The sequence below is a fragment of the Synchytrium microbalum genome, assembly GCF_006535985.1.
Source record: "Synchytrium microbalum strain JEL517 chromosome Unknown SmJEL517_scf0024, whole genome shotgun sequence".
Lineage (NCBI taxonomy): Eukaryota > Fungi > Chytridiomycota > Chytridiomycetes > Synchytriales > Synchytriaceae > Synchytrium > Synchytrium microbalum.
In genome coordinates, this window is record NW_022158373.1 from 232,011 (window position 1) to 252,188 (window position 20,178).

Below are 20,178 nucleotides of genomic sequence, written 5' to 3' on the forward strand. Positions count from 1 at the left end.
ACATTCAAGCTGTTCGAGTGTTTCAAAAGTTGCGTAATTTGCAAACTCATATTTCAAAACTCTGTTTTCCACAAATTGTAACTTGGTGGAGCATCTTCAACCGGCCAGCCATGTCGGCACGCACCCATTTGACACGTCTCAGAGCCAGTAAGTCTCTAACGTAATGCAACTTGCTACCTTTAGCAATTGTTCTCAATCATTTAAATTTCAATCGATTTAGGACGCCTGTTGCACTTTTCGACCAGGAAATACGTAGGTTCTCATATTCTGCGCACTCAGAGAGATCTTTATTTGCTTTGAAGTTGAAGCCAAATGCTTCGCATGACTCGTCATCACCAACATCTTTCATCATGGATTTGTGTCATTTGCATGAAAGACACTCGCTCATGACCTTTCGTTTCATAGACGACAAACACTCACATCACAATCAAAACGCCTAAAGGAACTACGATATCATGTCCTTCCGGCCTGGTAAATGCCAAAATTCCTTACTTTTGATTTTGACGTGAGCATTCAAGACCGCAAGACCCACCAAGCACGACTGAAATCACATCAAACTCTAGTACATAAACGGCGACTTTATCCCATCATCATCAGGCAAAAAGATCCCCTCAATAAACCCTTCAACCGGTGAAACGTTTGCTCACATATACGAAGCCGACGCAGCAGACGTCGATAAAGCTGTATCAGCAGCGCAATTAGCTACAACTGAATGGGCGAAAATATCACCACAAGAACGTGGCAGGATCATGTTTCGATTTTGTGATCTTGTCGAAGCACAAAAGGATACCTTTGCAGAGATAGAGAGTATGGATAACGGGAAGGCGCTGAAGGATATGTATAATGTTGATATACCAGATTTTTTGGGTGTTTTGAGGTATTATGGTATGCCTGCGTATTTCCAACTGTGATTAAAAAATGCGGAGGAAACACAGCAACATAACATCTAACCTATCGTCTTTCCCCTTCTAGCCGGTTGGAGTGATAAAATATATGGACAACACGTGGACGTAGATCCCAACTTCCATACCTATACGAAACATGAACCGCTGGGTGTCGTTGGTCAAGTAAGTTGTGTCTTGACGAGGACTTGTTGACTCAAGTGTTTTTTTTTTTGCGCAAGACAGAATCTTACAATCTTTCAAACCATCACCAAATCAGATCCTTCCATTCAATTATCCTATGGTCATGGCGGTACGTATGTTTGCGAGGACAAGAAAGCGGGCATTTCATTGGAACTAGTGGCAGATCAAGACTCTTAACACCCTTTACATTCTAGGCATGGAAGTTGGGCCCAGCACTAGCAACCGGCAACACAATTGTCCTAAAATCGTCAGAGAAGACACCACTAACTGCATTATACATGTGTCAAATGTGGGAGGAGGCCGGTTTACCAAAGGGAGTTCTGAATGTGTTGTCTGGATCCGGTGCTGCCGGTCACGCGCTAGCGTTTCATATGGATGTGCAGAAGATTGCATTCACGGGGTCGACTGCTACTGGACGAAAGGTATTTTGGAGTAACTTCATCCTTTTTTGCTGGTTTGTGGAAGCTCAATAGTCAGTATGTTGGTTTTAGGTTATGGAAGCTGCTGCAAAATCGAATCTAAAGAAGGTATCTCTTGAGCTGGGTGGAAAGTCGGCTCAAATTGTGTTTGAAGGTATGCATTCTTTCGAACGCCAAAAGAATTCGAAATACATGACCTATGCACTCAATGTAATTCACGCCCTCAAACACATATCCACTTAGACGCCGATCTCGATCAATCGGCATATTGGGTCTCACGAGGTATATTTGACAACATGGGACAAAACTGCAATGCAGGGTCTCGCGTCTTTGTTCATGAGTCGATTCACGATGTCTTTGTGGAGAAACTTAGAGCTGAAGCACTTAAGTTACGTGTTGGAGATCCGTTTACGGATGTTGAGATGGGACCTCTGGTTGATGAAGTGAGCTTATGGGAACACCTTCAATGTCTCGTTCTTTTTGGTTGAATGAGTTCACACTAACAACATCTTTCTTTCGCCGAAAGATCCAATTTAAAAAAGTTCTTGGTATGATCGAAGATGGTAAACGATCTGGTGCTAGAGTCGTGACTGGAGGTGATCGAAAAGGAACAAAAGGGTTCTTTGTGAACCCAACTGTGTTTTCAGAGGTCAAGGATAGCATGAAGATCGCCACAGATGAGATCTTTGGGCCAGTCATTGTCGTGCTAAAGTAAGGTTGCGCTTGCTTCTGGTTCTTTGAGAAGGATAGCTGCGGAACCAAAAAGACACCTACTCGCAGATTCAAGGACTTTGACGATGTCATATCACGAGCGAATGCATCACCATACGGACTCGCTGGAGGAGTACATACAAAATCGATCAAGACAGCATTCAAGGCTGTGAATGCTTTGAAGGCTGGAACTATATGGGCCAATATGTATAATATCACGCATCATCAGATGTAAGCTTGACATCTGAATCGTGTGATCTATTTACGATTGCTTTCTGAGGGTCTTTTCGTCGTAGGCCTTTCGGTGGTTTCAAAAGCTCTGGTATTGGACGAGAGCTCGGATCTTATGCCCTACAGGAATATACTGAGGTCAAATCGGTCTAGTAAGTATAAAAATCACCTTGAATCGTATTGTTACGGTATGCCTTTGAGACCAAGTACTGGTTTCTGACGCCTGTAATTTCCACCGCACTAGCGTCAACTTGGAATGATTTTTGCTAAATGTGATTCATGGACGTTAACGTCACGTACTTTGGGACAGTCGATATCATATAATGGACGATAATAAAATCATATTAGGTGTTTGCTGGAGGTGTTGAGTGGAGCCGCTATGTGGCGATTGGGTCAAAAGCTTTTTGTTCAGATCTTTAAGAGCCGACGGAGGTCAGAACTTACTTCAGTCACGCGATTTACTTGAAGATGATTCAACTTATGGATCTTGTGGAGCGCGTTTCCTGAGAATTCAAAGCTCATCATAGCATGCATCTCTCCTTCAGTATGAGTTTCTTTGCCAGTTCCAAGTTCCAACAAACATGGACTCAATAGACGTCCTAGTCACCGCCCTACTAAACTCCAAGACGTCTCAACTGGCCATCCATACCCGAAAGCAACTCTACGAACCTCATTCCTCATCATCAACACCATCCCATCGCTCACAACTCGATCAACGCCGTACACGACGAGAACGGGATAGACGTAATCCTGCAATGCTAGAATTATGGACTCAGGATTCGGGAATTGATGATGATTCTGTCTTGGTGCCCTATGTTAAGGATTCTACTGAAATGTAAGCTTACGTTTGCCGTATGGTGATGCAACAAAAAAACTGATGGAGACTGTTGGTGGATGTTGGGTGAAGACTTCCTGCTAATATTGATTTTGTTACGTAGTATTGGAAATGTGAATTATATTTCGTTACGTGGTATTCAGAATAGGCAGTGGGCTCAAGAAACGTGAGTCCGTAATCTCTACACAGTGCCTTTTTTGCGCACTACTGGTATTATCGCTCACAATCTCATTCATCATCATAGAGTGAAAATGGGAGTTAACTTTGCCCGAGAATCAGACTACAAGAATGCAATGAAAGCATACGACCGTGCTCTTGAAATCGATTCCGAATGCACGGAAGCGCTGGTTGCTCGTGGAGCTGGGTAAGCTATACATACAGATTTGGTAATCGCCGTATCTGGTTTTTCTCTTACACACTCCCCAACCACATAGATTCGCAAACCAAAACGAATTCGCCCGAGCCATAACAGATTTCGAATCAGCTCTACGACTCAATCCATCCGATGGCAATGCTCACAAGTATTTGAATGCTACGCAGCAAAAGTTGGTTGAAGCCAACAAGGAGCGCGAGGATGTGTTGAGTGGTGATTTCTTGATGGTGGGTTTTGCATTTGTTGCAGTTCTTTGCGCTTACACTTGTCGTTTCTTTTGTACTCAAACAAACTTTCCTTCCTCTGCCCTTTGTGACAACCTTGATCACCCTCTGTGTGTGTGTCGCTTCGTCACTTCTCGCTCTTGTTCATCTTCATCATCTACCCATATACCCAACTTCGTTACATGAATCCCTCATCCATCATGCTTTTGTCCGACATCTTCCTTTTTTCGCCCTTGCTCTCTCTCTCAACCTTGGAACAGGACGTAAACTACCGCCCAACCAACAAATTCGCACTCGCGTCCGTCGCAGCCCCAGCTACATCAGTCGCCACACCAACATCCACTCACTCTGGTATAGAGCGCCGTGCATCGCTACCACATGGTGCCAACACGACATCAGACAGTGAATCACATACTACGAGTAAGAAAAAGAGTAAGAAGCACAAGAGGAGGTATTCTGATGATTCGGATAGTGATGATGGTGGTAGGAGCAAAAAGTCGTCGAAAAAGGAAAAGAAGGACAAGGAGAAACATAGACGAGAGCGGTCGAGATAGGAAGACATGCAGGCATACAAAAGTATAGAGTGAGGATTTCGTTTTATACACAAATCAACATTTTGGTTTAGTTTAAATATATAAATCATTTGTACAAACTCTTTGCAAAATGTATAATTGGGGTATCTTTGCATCAGCAACCCAAAAAGCCCCTCATAGTATGACAAACAAGTTTCGCTCACTTGTTCCACAAGCTCATAACACTTGGTTGTGCCTAGTAAAAATATCGTTAGAGGAGATCGTCTTCAAGTTCAGCCAGCAGATACACTCACTCCTTTCTCAAGTACAGTATACCAAGACTCTTTCACCAACTTGTTTTGTTCAATACAGTCCAAAATCTAGCAAGAAAAGTAAGAATCGTTGAGTGCTGTTGCGAAATGTGCCATAAATTCATTCCAGTATTCCTTTTTTAGCTCTGGAATACACTCACCCATTGAGGATGTACATAGTGATGTGTCTTCTTCTTGTTTGCCAGCATGTCTTGCTTTCTATCACTCAAGTTCGTGCACAGAGTATGCGTGACCTTGGCAGAGGGTCCAATGAGGATGGTTCCGCCATGTTCAAGGATTGTGGACTTGAATTCGTGAAAGTTGATGGCAATGTCGAGGTATCCGTTGATGTAGAAGATGAGGGTGTCAAAGAGCTTGGATTTCTAAAGGGAGATGAAGTGTAGATGAGCATAGTCGTTACAGCAAGAGGCAAAAAACAAGGGTAGGCAACGAACTAATGACTATTGGGTGTATCATCATACGAGCTTTGGTGACACGTTAACAAACAGAATTGGATTCAACAGAGATTTCCTTGAAGCGATTAAGCAACAGGAAGGAGAGGTGTCGAGGGCATGACTTTTAACCTTCATCCTCATCCGTGTTCATACCTTTTCAACGACTTGTTCCTTCAATACTAGCGAATATAGTTTGGAGTCTGAATCCCGCATTGGCCTCAAAGTTCCGGTTTGATGACCTAGGAAAAGTCCAGTGTTAGTCAGTGTTTGATGCTGATCTTGATCTTTTTGCACCGAAATGTTTGAAATATCAAGTCACTGCAGCAAACAAACAGGTATACAACAACATACCTCGGCCAGAAGACGAAGCATAAATGATATCCGGCAACTTTGCATATTGAAATGAAGTTGGCTTTTCCTTTCCAGATGATGTTTTTTGGCTTGTTGTCTTGCTTTTGAGTAAATATTTCTCCATTGTGTTATTTTGTTATGTTGCATATATACAATTGAGACCAAGAATATGTCTGCTGCTTGTGTTCTTGCCTCTCTGCTCTAGTCGCCATTCACGTGAGCAGTGCCATTTCGGTTGGATGTGTGTGGCTGTCAGAGCAGAATATTCACGCGTTTCTTTCAGTAGGTTTAGCCCTATATTTATAGAATTCAGGTGAATAAGTGTTCTCTTCATTCATTTGCAAGTCCTTTCGCTTTGCCTCGCACATCGCAGTGATTCAATGAAGTTCTTGCAACAATATCAACAAGATAACTATAAGAAGATGAACATGGAATCAGGAATAGAGCTGCTGCTGCAGGCCGCCATAGGCAGAACTGAAAAATCCAGTGGCAAGCAGAGCGACTCATGTCAGGATCCATCAGTCTTGGACGATGCTGTCGGCGAATGTGACGACGATGAACACACTAATCAACACCCAACTATAAGACAACCAACTATCCCACGCACTGAATACAACCATCCCTCCATCATCTCAAAAGATGCCCTCAATCTCTATGCCACTGCCCAGTTGGACTCGTGGCCCGCCACTTCAACATCAACATCCTCGTCTTCATCGACTCAACAACATCACCATAATACTAGCAGTGATGCTCCTCTACACCAACAACACAGAGGGATAGTATATTCCACTAATACCATGCCACACAACAGACAGTCGGCCTCCTCTTCTGTATTGCCCAGTCTATTAAACAGTACTCAGACGAGTGGTACTATCTTATGCCCGCCACAAATCGCACCTGCTGCTGAGGTCACCGAGGCACTAGTAGGACGTCCACGTGCTGCCAACTTTGATGATTTGCCCATTCGTTTGGATGCGATGGTATGTACTCACAACGTGTCTTGTGCAGCGAAGTTAACTTGCGTAGTCAATGCATGGGACAGAGGGGAGGAGAGAACAAGGGGTGATGGTGTATTGATATCAAACGCTATCAAATGAGTGTGATGATCCACATATCGTCATCATTCAAAAGATCGATCTACCTTATATGCATATGTGGACAATCACGTTTTGTACTCCCAAACATAAAACACACACACAAGCAACAACAAACTAACTGTAACACACACTTTCTTCCTCAGGGTCGTGAAATATGTCCCTTCCCGAACTGTGATATGAGATTTGGTCGCCATGCAAAATTAAAGTCGCACTACTATAATCATACTCTCAGTCCTGAAGGATCTGCTCAATCATCACCAGTCCGTACTGGTGCTGGTAGCAATAATAATGTAAAAGGAGAAGAATATAGTGAAGAACCCGAAAAAGAACCCGACGCATTCGAAGAAGGTGAACACAGTGACTCGGATACTGCTAGCAGCCATGAAGATGCCGAACCAAAGTCACTCCCTGTCGTAAATCATCGTCGTAGTGCTGGTGGTAGAGGCGCACGTCCAGGCTCTGCTGGTAGTAGTGGTAGCAATCATAGTAGTGGTCGTCCATGTCCTGCTGCTCCATCTTCTTCCCAAGGAGGATCGTCAGCTGATGTAACTGCTAGTGTAAAAGCCGATCCTACCACTGGGCTGTATCACTGTCCGTATCCAGGTTGCGCTCGCGGATTTGGTCGTCGCTTCAATCTACGAACACATCATGCTGCTACTCATCGACGTGAACGTCCTTGGGCTTGTGGTAAATGTGATCGTCGATTCTCTAGACGTAGTGATATGGAACGTCATGGTCGTCTCCTCCACGGTGACTCGAAGGGTGGTAGATATATTGGTGTAGAAGATTCAATCCCACGAAAGACATCTCTCCCTGCATATGGTGGTATGGTTGGTGGTGTCGACAGATCCGCTAAGGATAATAGTATGATGGTAGATGGTGGTAGCGAGGGCCACTCTGAACAGCAACACGAGGAAGACGATGAAGAACAAAACAAGGCCATGGCTGCATCTCAAATGCGGTATGCCTTTACTCAACAACACCAACACAATATGCATAATATCACAGATGCAGCAATGAGGGCTGCCATGCAACGGGATATAGAACGAGATCGATATGAAGCAGAACAAGAATGGCGACGATATCAAGCCAATCAACAAAAGCAATTCCAAATGATGCAAACTGCTCAACATATGCAGTTAAACCAGTTGCAGATTCAGCAGTTGCAACAATTGCAACATGCTCAACTCTTGGGTGCTCATCAGCCATTGACTATGCCAGCAGCTGTGGCTAATAATATGGTGCCAATGCAGTACTTGACTCCAGGAGTATATGGTCCTAATATGACGAATGCTGCTGCTGGTGGTGGTGTCGCTGGTGCACCTACTCAGGTTGCTCCTAAGGATGTCTCAAACAGTTAAAGAGCTATTCGGCTGTGAACGTTGTAATACTAGAGGTGAGCATTGAAGGTCGACAAAGCAATGTTTTTTTTTCTTCTTCATGAACCGTGCTAACAATCATGTCTCCGCTGTAGAGAATGTGATCTTATATGTAGACTATTATTGTTTGTGGTATGGAAAACAAGAAAGGAAAAATGTTGGGTGTCATTTTTTTAGTTGTGGTGAAGGGGTGTTGGTTGTTGAACCGGTGAACGAGAACAAAAAAAAAGGATGCTAAAAAGCACAAAAGAAAAACCAAGTAAATTATATTTTAAATTTTTCCGTTAACGCAGAAGCAGGCAGCCAAAAGCCTTGTAAATATAGCCCAGTCTTTAATTGTATATCTCCCAATGTAGAATATAGCCAAGTATTGATCGTACTACGTGTTATTGCGCGTGATTTGGACATTACTTGGTCCTGATCCTTATCATCAAACACGAGATTCAAATGTTCACGATGTTTGGTTGACAATATCAGCCAACCAACAAGTTTCTACTGATCTTCACTTTAAAACGCTTTTTCAAAACCCCACACACGAACAAGAATGGGAACCAATGGAATCTCAACAGGCCTTCAAGCCCTGCAGATATCCACATCATCGTCATCGACATCCTCCAACTCGAATCCCGTCTCTCCTCGCAATTTCGCAAACTCGCCTCTTCGAAACCCAATACGGCCATTCAACTCGCATGGACGGCAGCATTCTGATACAGATAACGAAGAGTTACGTAGTAGAAGCAGATCGTCGGCTGTGAAACTGGATGGATTGTTGAGTGAATGTCGAGAGCTGCTTATTGTTGGTAAATGTTGATTGCATGTGAATGTGGTGATGAGGTAGATAACTGATGATACCCCTGGTTCAATAGGATTGAATCCAGCATTCCAAACGACCCTACATTTCGATTCGTTTCGTGAGGGCAAGGTGAATCGTGCGTATCGCAAGACGCATTCTATAGGTGGAAAAGGTAGATACGGTTTGAGTGCGGATCCTTCGATTCAGTTTGATGGATCTAGATTGCTAAAGCTGCTTTTTTGAATTTACAGGACAAAATTTTGCAATGGCGTGTGAACAGTATGGTCATAAAGAGAAGGTACTTGTGTTGATCATCGCGATGTTTGGAACTATGTCTTGACACGGGTTATTGTATGATAGGTTTCGATTATACAGCCATTGGGAGGCATGACTGGACGGCATATCAAGCAGGTGCTGGAGGAGAAGGGGTTGCATCAGCTTACTGGTGTGTCATAGGAATATTACTAGGCCCTTTTTTGGCCAATCTCTCACATTTGCGGTTTTTTGATCTAGTTCCCGTTACGAAATCAACACGTACGAGTACAACTATACTTGATAAACGCAGTGGGTCGATGACGGTGTTGATTGTGAGTTTGACCATATTAATTTGAGATGATTATGTCTTATTTTTGCCTTCAAGTCTCAACACTCACATCCATGACACACAGGAACCAGCAGGACGAGTCGCGACCCAAGAACTAGCACTTATAGAATCCACCCTCCATTCAATCCTCACAAATATGCCATCTCCAACTCCTGCTTCTTCCCATCACCACCATACATCACCGTCACGCAAAACACCGCTAGAGGCAGTAGCCATATGTGGGACGATGCCGCCTGGTATAACAGGATCAACGTATGCGCTGATAGCGCAACTGAAACCGAGCAATTGTATATTGTTTTGTGACGCGTGTCAGGATGTCGAGCCATGTTTGGAGAGTGGGATGGTTGATATATTGAAGATTAATGGGGAGGAAGCTAGTGTGCTGGCTGGGTATGGGTGAGTGTTGTGGTTTGTGTTTGAGAAGAAGTATGTCATTGACGAATTAGAGTTCCTGTTTTTACACCATTCTTCTCAATTTCTGTAGGGTTGATGATAATGAGGATTTAGTGGTGGTGGCGAAACGTGTGCTGTCGCTGTATTCGTTACCGATGCTGGCTATAACTAATGGGCCTGATGCGTGAGTGCTAATTACTTGTAACGAGTCACACTGTTTCCACTTGTTGCTCTCTCACGCTCAACCAACTAACACTGCACATCATTCCATATAGCGCATACCTATTCGACTCGACCTTCGCGAACACAACCCCCCAAACAAACCACCCATCCCAAAACCCTTCCGACCGCACATACAAGTGCCACAAATACACGATACCTAACGTCCTCGACCTCGTAACGCAAGACGACGATCTAGAAGCATTCATGAGAATAACTTCTTCCTCGTTACCTGAATCGACAGGTCTCGATCCGGGCACACGAGTGCTTGGATCTCATGGTGATTTGTTTAATATACGTGGTGTCGGTGGGAGTGGGACTTCGTTAAAGACTGGATTTGGAGCGTTCACGCATCGACCGGTGCCGAGGAGTGCTGGTGTGAATGTGGAGATTAAGATGAATCCGTTGGGGGCTGGGGATACGTGTGCGGGGGTGTTTATGATTGAGTATCTTGAGTCAAAGGTACTTCCTGTGTTTACATGATGTTTTCTTTGTCGTGTTAGAAGCCTCACACCACACTTTTGAACCACCATAAGGACGCAGCACAAGCTTTCAAATATGGACTCGCTGCAGCATCAGCATCATGTCTTGCCGTAGACCTAACAGCCCACTTTGATAAAAAGATGATGGAACGGATTTTTGAGCAAATCACTGTGGAGGATATTGATATGCAAGGGTTTGTGCCTGCCAATCCGTTAGAGGCGTCTCAGACGTCGTTGAATACTAGTGAGACTTCGGATGGTGACGGGGTTGTTATTAAGAGCCCTGATTTTGTGGTTGAGAATGGGGTGTAATTATTTTATAGTTTGACATGTGAAACGTATAGAGTTGGTTTGTAAGTGGTGGAATTGCGGATTGTGTACACTTCTGTACTTTTTTTTGCCAGAATGGCAAAAAGACATTACTCATATATTTGGTTTCTTTTGAATCTAGTGTGTCTTGCTTCATCATGTTTCAATGTTTCGTTCTTTTGATACTTTCGTTGCCCGTCGCTGCTGATTGTTGGCGGGGATGACAGAAGAGTTAAAGAGTTCCACTGTGGAGAGAGAGGAATGCTAATCCTATTTGTTGAGGCTTTTGGTGTCTGATTGGAATTTGAGATTACCTTTTTGATGTCGTTTCGTGACGGAAAGGATGTTTGTTGTTTGTAGTGGGAATTCACTTCTGTAATTGGAAGAGGGAAGAGCCAATCGTTCTGGATGTTGAAGGGGCTTGATGGTGTGGCAGGTGCAGGTTGACATGACAGCCCAGCCCGTACAAACAGTCAGCGCAAATTTCACCAACACTGATACATGACGAACAGATGTTTTGAGACAGATGACGCTAGCTGGAGCAGCTCTGATGATGTCTCAGAAACACGTAGTCACGAGTCTTAAGATTTAGGTTACGAGAGAGTTGGTGTAGGATGCTAAAATGCTTGAACGGGGAATGTTGAAGGTTGTGTGTCCCTTTGACAAGTACCAAGACAGCGCATCTTGTCAGGGCTCAAATGTATCGCTAACTACGCTTTGGGACTATGGAAATTACTTATGGCAAGTCCTTGGGATGAGTCTTGCAAATGTACATTGACTTTTGTTTCTTGTCTAAGATACTCTCGCAACTCTCATTAGTCTTTCTTCATTGCTATGTTACACCTACATTGCTTAAAAGAGTTTCAATTCTTTCGAGCTACAACCAAACTTGATTCGGTGCTTCTTTGGACTGACGTGTTTGTCTTTGTAACTTCAACAGGCAACGACTGCTCCAACCTGCTGGCGCACGACGAGACAGGGGGCGCAATGGTGGTGGCGAGCTCTGTGTGCTGGTTATGCCGCTGCTGTTGGGCAGCATTTGACTCCCGCCCTTGCAAAAAGTCGTGTCTATGGTAGCAAGGGAGCTTGTGGGTTCAAATGTTGCTCTGGGCCTAATGGCTGGTCTGCTATAGCTCCAAACTTCCGGCGGGCTGTGGCTACCACTAGAGTAGCGGCGGCCAGTGGGAAGAGCTTTCTGCTATCGCCGAAAGCTTGCCCAAGTCTGTGTGATCCGGCTGTGTTCAGTCGTGGACGCTGTGGGAGTCGCAAGGACAAACAAGCCCAATATTTGTACATTTTCTTGAACTATCAACGCTTTGAACGTTGAGGTTTCGAGTGGAACTGTTTTTTGGTTGTACGTTGCTTATAAATGACAGTCGTAGTAACATCAACAGCAGCAGCACGGACGCTGTCAGACCATCATATGAGAGCAATGACACTCGCTGTAGCTGCTGGGGAATGGATTCTCATAGTGCTGCGAAATACAACCACGAGTGTTGGGCTGTTTCAAGCAGACTTCCTTCGTTAATTACGGGAAAATGGAAAGGATGCCTCTTCACACCAGCAATTACTCCTATTCAAGCGACCTCTTCTTCAAGGCTAATTTTCTTCAACCTCTACATCAGCATTCACTTGCAGCCAAATTCAGAAAATACGAACAAACAGAATCATTCAAGGAAAATCAAACCTCGAACTAGTCGCCAGTATTCCTACACGAATCTTTCATATTCGATGAAGCAGTTGATTGATTGTGGACAATATTCAGGTCTTTCGAATGCGTTGGTCTATGAACAGGGTCAGCAAACCTGTGTGTCGTGAGGGATTCTATGACCTGCATTCAGTCTTGCTGCTGCTTTAATTCATATCCTGTTGTCCCGCATCTTGAGTCTGCCCAACACCAGCAACGCTCATGTGAAAGACTCGTTCGATTGGTAGATATTGCAGCTTTACGCCTTGCTTTTTGAATGGTATGGTCACCATGAGCAGGTTAAAAGCCGACGCTTTTGGAACTGTATCCTAACGCTTTCTCGCAAAATAGATTCCGATTATACAGTCATTGAGAGCATGCTTGGAAGAGATGTTATTCAGGTGCTAGAAGAGAAGGTAGAGAGCATCATGGAGATTTATGTATTTACCATTTTTTTGGTGCATAGATCTCTGACACTCTTTTCATTCAATAGGTCCAGTTACAACATACACGCGTTCAAGTACGATTGATAGACGTCATCTGCAGATGATGGTGTTGATTGTGGGCTTATATCCGCCATTCTGGCCGTCCTTTCCAGCTTTTTTTCTTGCCTCATCTCAAACTCTCTGATGATGACTGGGCTACTATGGATCGTAGATCAGGTTCAGAATTGAACCGTATAAAATTTATTTCGTTTGTATTGGATCGTGTCTTTCCTGTTGTGAAGTGTTTTCCACTTCGCTGTCGAAATTGCAAACAACCCACTGATAAATGACTTTTTGAATTAGACCTCTTGTAAGAGGTTTTGATCCTTTTGAATCTGCTTGTTTTGAGGGATCTTGTGCTGCTTGAGATACTCGTCGTCACTGATTGTTGGATTTGTCGCGAGGCGACGACAACAAAAGTCGGAATGGTTGGAGCGAAGTTCAACATTTCGGCTTCGATACAACTGAATAATCTTTGACTGGAGAAGCTGCGACATTAGCAGGTTCTCATGTAAAGCTCAACGGCAAAACCTGGTAAAGGGAGTGAGGGTGATACAAAGGCGTTTGGCTTGGCTTGCAAAGCAGGCTTTTTTTCAAAAATAGCAGTTGCCCACCGAAGTTAGCCTACGAGCGTCCTTGTGATTATTATGGTTCGACATGATGCATGTATTCCATGGACTCTTCTGGCTCTCGCTCTCTACATCAGTGGCATGCCTGGATCCATGTCTTCAGCCGTGCCCTTCGACAAGCTTTTGAAAAGGACCGATGACATGGTCCCCATTGCTGAATCTCGAGACTATTACCACTTTGACAACCTTTTAGAAGCCATTCAGGACGATGGCAGCTGGTACCGAATTCTTTTTAAAGGTTCTGTATGGAAGCATGTCGTCAAACTTGACGACATTGACGAAAAGGACATTTCTCTACATTCTTGCACCGTGGATACACTGAATTTGGCGATTGATTCTTCGCTACAGGGATTGTTTATAACTGACGAATGGAGATTGGGAACTGTATTTGCAAGTGCCAATTCTAAAATTTTGGATCTTTGCCCAGAGCTTCTTGAGCAAAGAGTGTCTTTAGGAGATGCCCCTCGGCCATCAAAGACGACGTATTTCAAAACGGTGCAGTCACCGTATATTCGTAAGACACACAACTCAACCGTCGTCCTTGTCGCTTTAAAAGGCATTGAAATTGTAGACGAAATGAGTCTTTTGGGACCTAGCTCACACGTCAGAGCCCATATCATTCCTCGATATCATCCAGAAATGTCGAATACTACCATTTCGGATGGGTGGGCTGGGAGGAAGATGAGTCGTTTGAATCGTAGGTTCGACTGGCCTTGGTCTGACACTGCTAGCTTTGGATTGAACACCGTTCCTGGCAGCAACAGCGCTAGCAGAAGCATACCAATTTTTGATTTAACCAAACAGTCGGGAACCTCAGTAATGGCCTTTGAACTAGTTTGCTCCTCCTGCTATACTGAAGCTACCGTATCAATCAATTTTGATTTAACTATCTCTGCCATCGCAGCCGTGTGTACAGCTGCCAATGATATCGTTAACTTCCCAGCTAACGTTGGGCGCTCAATTTTCAGTTTATTCAGTTGGACTCCTCCTGTCAATCCTCCTGAGGTGAACGTATGTGGCACTCCTCATTCCTCGGTCGATACATTCAAAGTCACTATACAGTTGCAGGAGAAAGCTTCTGTCGCACTCGACTTGACAGCATCTTACACCTCACAGTGGCAACAAGAGGTGCTTGTGATTCCAGCACAAACTATCGCAACCGTTGTCCTCCCATTGGGACCTATTCCCATTCCAATAACAGTCACCGCAGATTTGAACTTTGAGGGCAGCGTAGCTGTTAACGGTGTCATGTCGATGCAAGCTACTGGACATTATTCACGATCGCAAAGTGTAACAGTTTCGGTAACGGACTCTGTGCATCTGGACACTCCCTCTCCCACGACAGCTACGGGAGGAAGCCTATCAATATCCGGTGACGCTTCGAGTATCATGAAGCTCTCTATTCGACCTGCCATTCACGTTTACATTGGTGATATTGTTCCTGTCAGTCTCACTGGAGACGTTTATCTGGCTGCTCATGCTTCAACATCGTCTTGGCTTCAGCTGTACAATGTCCAAGATGCATCTACACCACCATGCCAGCAGAGTGGCACCAGCTCAGCAGTATCTTGGGATGTCGGTTGGGGGGCCAATGCTGACCTCTCGCTTGACCAAATCAAAATCCCAAGTCTCAGCATTGGTAAACCACCAAATTTGAATTCTCGCTATGAGGGCTTACTAATATGCTTCGTCGCTTTAGGATCGCTGGGGTTACTACCAGCTATTACTCTGGGTTCCTCTATTGGATTGCCCTACACAATAACGATTCCCATATTGCCATTCCAGGTGCTTAATTCGGGATGCTTGGCCTTGACCAGTTTGTTCCTCCCCGGAACTCTTCCTCCAACGCCACCAACTATCAGCACTTCAAACACATTGCTAAGTACGCTGAGCTATCCTGATTTAAGTACCTCTTCATGCACACCTTACACGTCTTGCTCGACATGTGTGCTTGCTGCACATTGTGGATGGTGTTTCGCTCAAAATATTTGTGAGCTTTATACCAGCTCGTGCCCGGACTCGAAAACACCACAAACAGGAATATGTGCAGCTCCAGAACCTGCACTGCAGCTTACCAGTCCCACCTCAGCATCGGTATTTTATATTGGGTCAACTGTTACTGTACAGTGGACCGGTGGCTCGACAAATGGAAACATTACAATGTATTTCAGAACAAATTCGTCTGTTCCATTCGCTCAAGGCTCTGGGATTCCATTTGGATCTGTCCAAAATACTGGACAGTTTACATGGACTATTCCATGGGGCATGTGGAACTCGACACATTACGAATTGCACCTAATCAGCAACTCCAATCCATCTAACTTTGTTTTTTCTTCGGATTTCACAATCCGAGGAACATTACCTGAAACATTCTCATGGGAAGCTGATGCTTGGAACGTATGCTCACAAAACTGTGGACTTGGAGTGCAAAGTAGAAACGTGGCTTGCACTTCGACTCTTCAGGGCCCTGTTACTGACTCGTATTGTGCGGGACAAGGCCAAAAACCAATCCTTCAACGTCAATGCAATCTAGGTCCTTGTAGTGCGTATCCATGTGGTGGCAACTTGCCAGTAGCTTTGGCGAACGGAGGTTGTACTTGCTTGGAAGATCACGAAAATGCCCCTGACCAATTTTGTGGGTTTCAATATCCTGATGGCACAACTGACGGTTGCAATTCCGATTATTGTTGCAATCCAGGTGCTCCTAGTGCTGCCACATCACAAACACAAGTATGCTTCAAGGTCTGCAATACCGCGCAGTGGGTTCCGTCTTGGACTGCTGTTTGCAATGCAACCTGTGGGGGAGGGTGGCAACCGTTTATATCTTATTGCTACTCTTATGCTAACGAAGGGAAGCAAACCATATGTGAAGATCAGGACTGTCAATACAGTCAAGCTACATGGGACCAGTACGGGAATATTCTTCTTGCCTATGAACCAAAAGGATGGCAGCAATGCAACACGCAAGCATGTCCAACTTTTAGAAAATCGACATGGTCAAATTGCTCTGCATCATGTGGTGGTGGTACTGTGACAAGAACTGTATCATGCGTCGATTATACAGGGAATAGTGTTGCATTGAGTGCATGCGCAGGGACAGCTCCGCCATCAACTATGATTTGTAATCCAGCTCCTTGTGTCGATCTACCCATATCCGTAATATCTCCAAACATCTCTACAGTTGTAGGAAGTGGCTCACAGGTCAGTCCCTATGCTTGTTGCGTTTCAGTTATCTTCTTTGTACTGACTTGCGGTGAGCAGGTCATAATCTTGTGGCAAGGTGGTACGCTCGGCTCCACAGTGTCATTCTTGATTACGCCTACCGCTAGCTCACCATGGATAAGCGGCGCTCAATATGGACTTCTTTCGTCTGTACCAAACACGGGTGCATATACTTGGACGGTTCCATCTGCCATATCTGGAACCAGCTTTGCAATTGCTGTGGTGTCTTCTAAGAATGCTTCAAACTTTGGCTTCTCCAATTTTACAGTATGCACAAATACGGCACTAAACGGTTGTATTGTTTGTCACTCCGAATGCGCTGGAGGATGTAGTGGAAACACACCATTGGATTGCGTTTCTTGCAAAAATTTCAATTTTGGAGGCCAGTGTGTTGCCACATGTCCGCGAGGGACTTCTCAAATATCTGGCTCTCAGGCGTGTGTATTAGAGAATGCGACCACCACAACTATTGCTACCAGTAAGCAATTTGAATTTGCTGCTTCATTCGGGTGTGGAATCTTAACATAAGCATTTCTCAAATCTAGCTACGAGCACTGTGTCTACAACAGTACCCACAATTCCAACTAATGTGATCACAACTTCAACGAGTAAGCTGCTGGATTCGGCCGTTTGGACGTATTTCAAAATGCTTATGCGAGCTTCTTACAATCAGTACAATCAGCTGCAAGAGCGGTAACGACTACAATTACAGTTCCAACTACTGTGATCACAACGTCGACAAGTAAGTTTAGAATCGAATTCGCTTCGCCAACATTGGTGCTAATATGAACATATCCAAACTAGCTCCAATTAGTCTATCGGCTACAGTCGCCACAGTTCCGACCACTGTGAGCACAATCTCTACGAGTAAGCAAATTAAATCTATCACTGTATGAAGGCTTAGAGGACTAAAACTATCAGATTTAAAATTAGCTACTACAACTACTGTGTCTACGACAGTAACCACGATTCAAACTAGTGTGATCACATCGTCAACAAGTAAGCCGTTGGATTCAACTGGGCTGGAGAATTTCAGAGTGCTTGTGCTTATACCAACTTGGTTACAATCAGAAGCAAGTGCCGTGTCTACTACACTTACCACAGTTCCGATTACTGGGGTTACAACTGCTGCAAGTAAGCCGGTGGATTAAACAATTTTGAATATCGTCCGAGCCCTGATTTGACCACGTCACAAACTAGCTACAAGTTCTGTACTTATTACAGTCACTACAACTCCGGCTACTTTGATCACAACCTCAACGGGTTAGCAAATTAAATTTATTACTTCGTAAACGTATTATTGAGGACCGCATTAAACTGTAATTACCACAGCTCTGAGGAGTGCGATCACAACCTCAACCAGTAAGCTGCAGAAGTCAATCGCTTTGAAAAATTTCGCAGTACTTATAAGATTTGCTTACCATCAGCTACAAGAGCCGTAACTACTATCAGCATCACAGTTTCAACTACCGTGATCACAATGTCAACAAGTGCGCCACTTCAAATCAGCTTCTTTGCCGCACTTAGTACTAATATGAACTTGCTCAAAATCAGCGACAAGTGCTGTAACTACTAGTCGCACCACAATGCCAACTACTGTGATCACAATTTCAACTAGTAAGTTACTCAAATTTAACCAGTTGGGAGAACTATGTGGCAGTAACATGAACATGCACATGAATGAAATTAGGCACCATTGTGCCTACCACAGCCACCACGATTTCAACTACTGTGATCTCAACGTCAACAAGTAATCTGTTACGATCCATCGTTTGAGCAATGTCAGACTCGAGTGCTAATATGAACTTAAATAAATTCCGCAGCAAGTGCCGTATCGTCGACATTTACCAAACTTCCAACTACTGGGATCACAGCGTCACCAAGTAAGCTAATTAATCACATCAAGTTTTTAAGCGTCTTGAGTGCTAATGGGACGTCTGAAAAATCAGGTACAAGTTCTTTATCAATTGAAGATACCACAGTCCGAAGCACTGTGATCCCAATGTCAACAGGTAGTCTACTGATGTGCAAATTTCTAAAGAGGCAAATGCTAACATGAGCATTTTCAACATTAGCTACGAATACTGTGTCTACCATATTCAGAACTGTGATCACACCTTCTACAAGTGCGCTATTGAGTCAAATCAACCTCTTCACTCTCTAGAGTACTAATGTAAACATGTGCAAACTAGGTACCACCACTTCTTCAAGTATTTCGAATGCAGATACGACGATCTCAAATACAGTACTAACATCTTCAACTGGTAAGACAGTGAATGTACACATTTTGAAGGAGAAAGGTGCTAACAAACAGTTAGTTACGAGTGCTGTACCCACTACAGAACCCTCAATTCTAACGACTGTGATCACAATTTCAACAAGTGAGAAATTGCAAGCAACCATTTTGAAATCAGAGCGCTTATATGAACACGGTTACAATCAGATACCAGTTCTGTACCTGCTACAGTCATGACACTTCCAACCACTGTGATGACAACATCAACATGTGAGTCCTAGAGTTAACCTAGCTCTTTCAGGGCTAACACTAACGTATCCGAAATCAGCTACAAGTACAGTGCCAACTACGCGGACGACGACACCAACAACGATTGCCAAAACAGCTGTGGATAAGCCAAAATTGTGCTTGGCATATTTGATTGATCCAAATCCGTCAGGAGCTGGCAGAAATCTTCTGGGAGGAAAAGAACTGTTCAGTCTTTATGGTGGAAATTCTACATTCAATGGCTTTACCGGTGCTTCAGATTTAGCGCCCACGCTAGTTTCTGCTGGTAAATCTCCAAACTCCTTCGTGTTTGCTAATGAAAGTTTACTTATTGGCTTTGAACCCTTTGATAGTTTGGACGACCAGTCTTGACGCGAAGGGCGGATGTGCTGATCTAAGCTCTTGTAGGCCTCAAATTGCTTGTGGTATTATTGTGTTGCTAACATCAAACTTTTCTAGATGACATTATTTACATGAGGGTTCAGGTCAGTGTTGTATTGAGTCTCTATTCTCACAAGCAGAAAATAATCGATTTTTCATAGTTACCGGTTCAAGGTGCTGGTTTCTTGGTGAATCTAGTTGTTGGTGATGTCGGTTGTGATGGTACTTTTGTTTCAGTGACGGCTGGTAGGGTTGATTGATGACTCGAGAGTGTAATCTCCTCTGACGTCTCGTGTCAATAGCGTTAGATATTTCAAGATATTGGACTTTCGTATGGACCAACACTTATGTATAAAACCATCCGGTTGATTCGCGCTTTCAACCTCATCACACATCCTTCGTTAGGACATCACTATACCGCTCTCGAGCTTCTTGAGCCCAACTTCCATCTCGGCTCTAACAAGAATACAAGCATTGCAATTTTCCAT

At 44.0% G+C, this 20,178-nt stretch overlaps 3 protein-coding genes across 3 annotated transcripts; all 3 read left to right on the forward strand.

Moving 5' to 3' along the window:
* Nucleotides 1–110: 110 nt before the first annotated feature.
* On the forward strand, nt 111–2,706 carry SmJEL517_g04021 (uncharacterized protein; the record flags this gene model as incomplete). Its single annotated transcript, XM_031169949.1, has 13 exons — nt 111–147; nt 221–252; nt 406–471; nt 564–885; nt 973–1,067; nt 1,162–1,194; nt 1,280–1,507; nt 1,577–1,658; nt 1,748–1,947; nt 2,031–2,215; nt 2,285–2,446; nt 2,512–2,598; nt 2,691–2,706. 13 exons carry the CDS (start codon nt 111–113, stop codon nt 2,704–2,706), a joined length of 1,545 nt encoding a protein of 514 aa, XP_031024124.1.
* Nucleotides 2,707–3,027: 321 nt separating this feature from the next.
* Nucleotides 3,028–4,432, forward strand: SmJEL517_g04022 (uncharacterized protein; the record flags this gene model as incomplete). Its single annotated transcript, XM_031169950.1, has 5 exons — nt 3,028–3,281; nt 3,385–3,447; nt 3,526–3,645; nt 3,716–3,881; nt 4,139–4,432. The coding sequence occupies 5 exons, from the start codon at nt 3,028–3,030 to the stop codon at nt 4,430–4,432; spliced, it is 897 nt and encodes a 298-aa protein (XP_031024127.1).
* Nucleotides 4,433–8,527: 4,095 nt separating this feature from the next.
* SmJEL517_g04023 (uncharacterized protein) lies at nt 8,528–10,786 on the forward strand (the record flags this gene model as incomplete). The annotated part of the gene is made up of 9 exons (XM_031169951.1): nt 8,528–8,783; nt 8,850–8,948; nt 9,028–9,074; nt 9,137–9,221; nt 9,290–9,363; nt 9,445–9,776; nt 9,865–9,957; nt 10,049–10,454; nt 10,529–10,786. The coding sequence occupies 9 exons, from the start codon at nt 8,528–8,530 to the stop codon at nt 10,784–10,786; spliced, it is 1,650 nt and encodes a 549-aa protein (XP_031024126.1).
* Between the last annotated feature and the right edge of the window lie 9,392 nt (nt 10,787–20,178).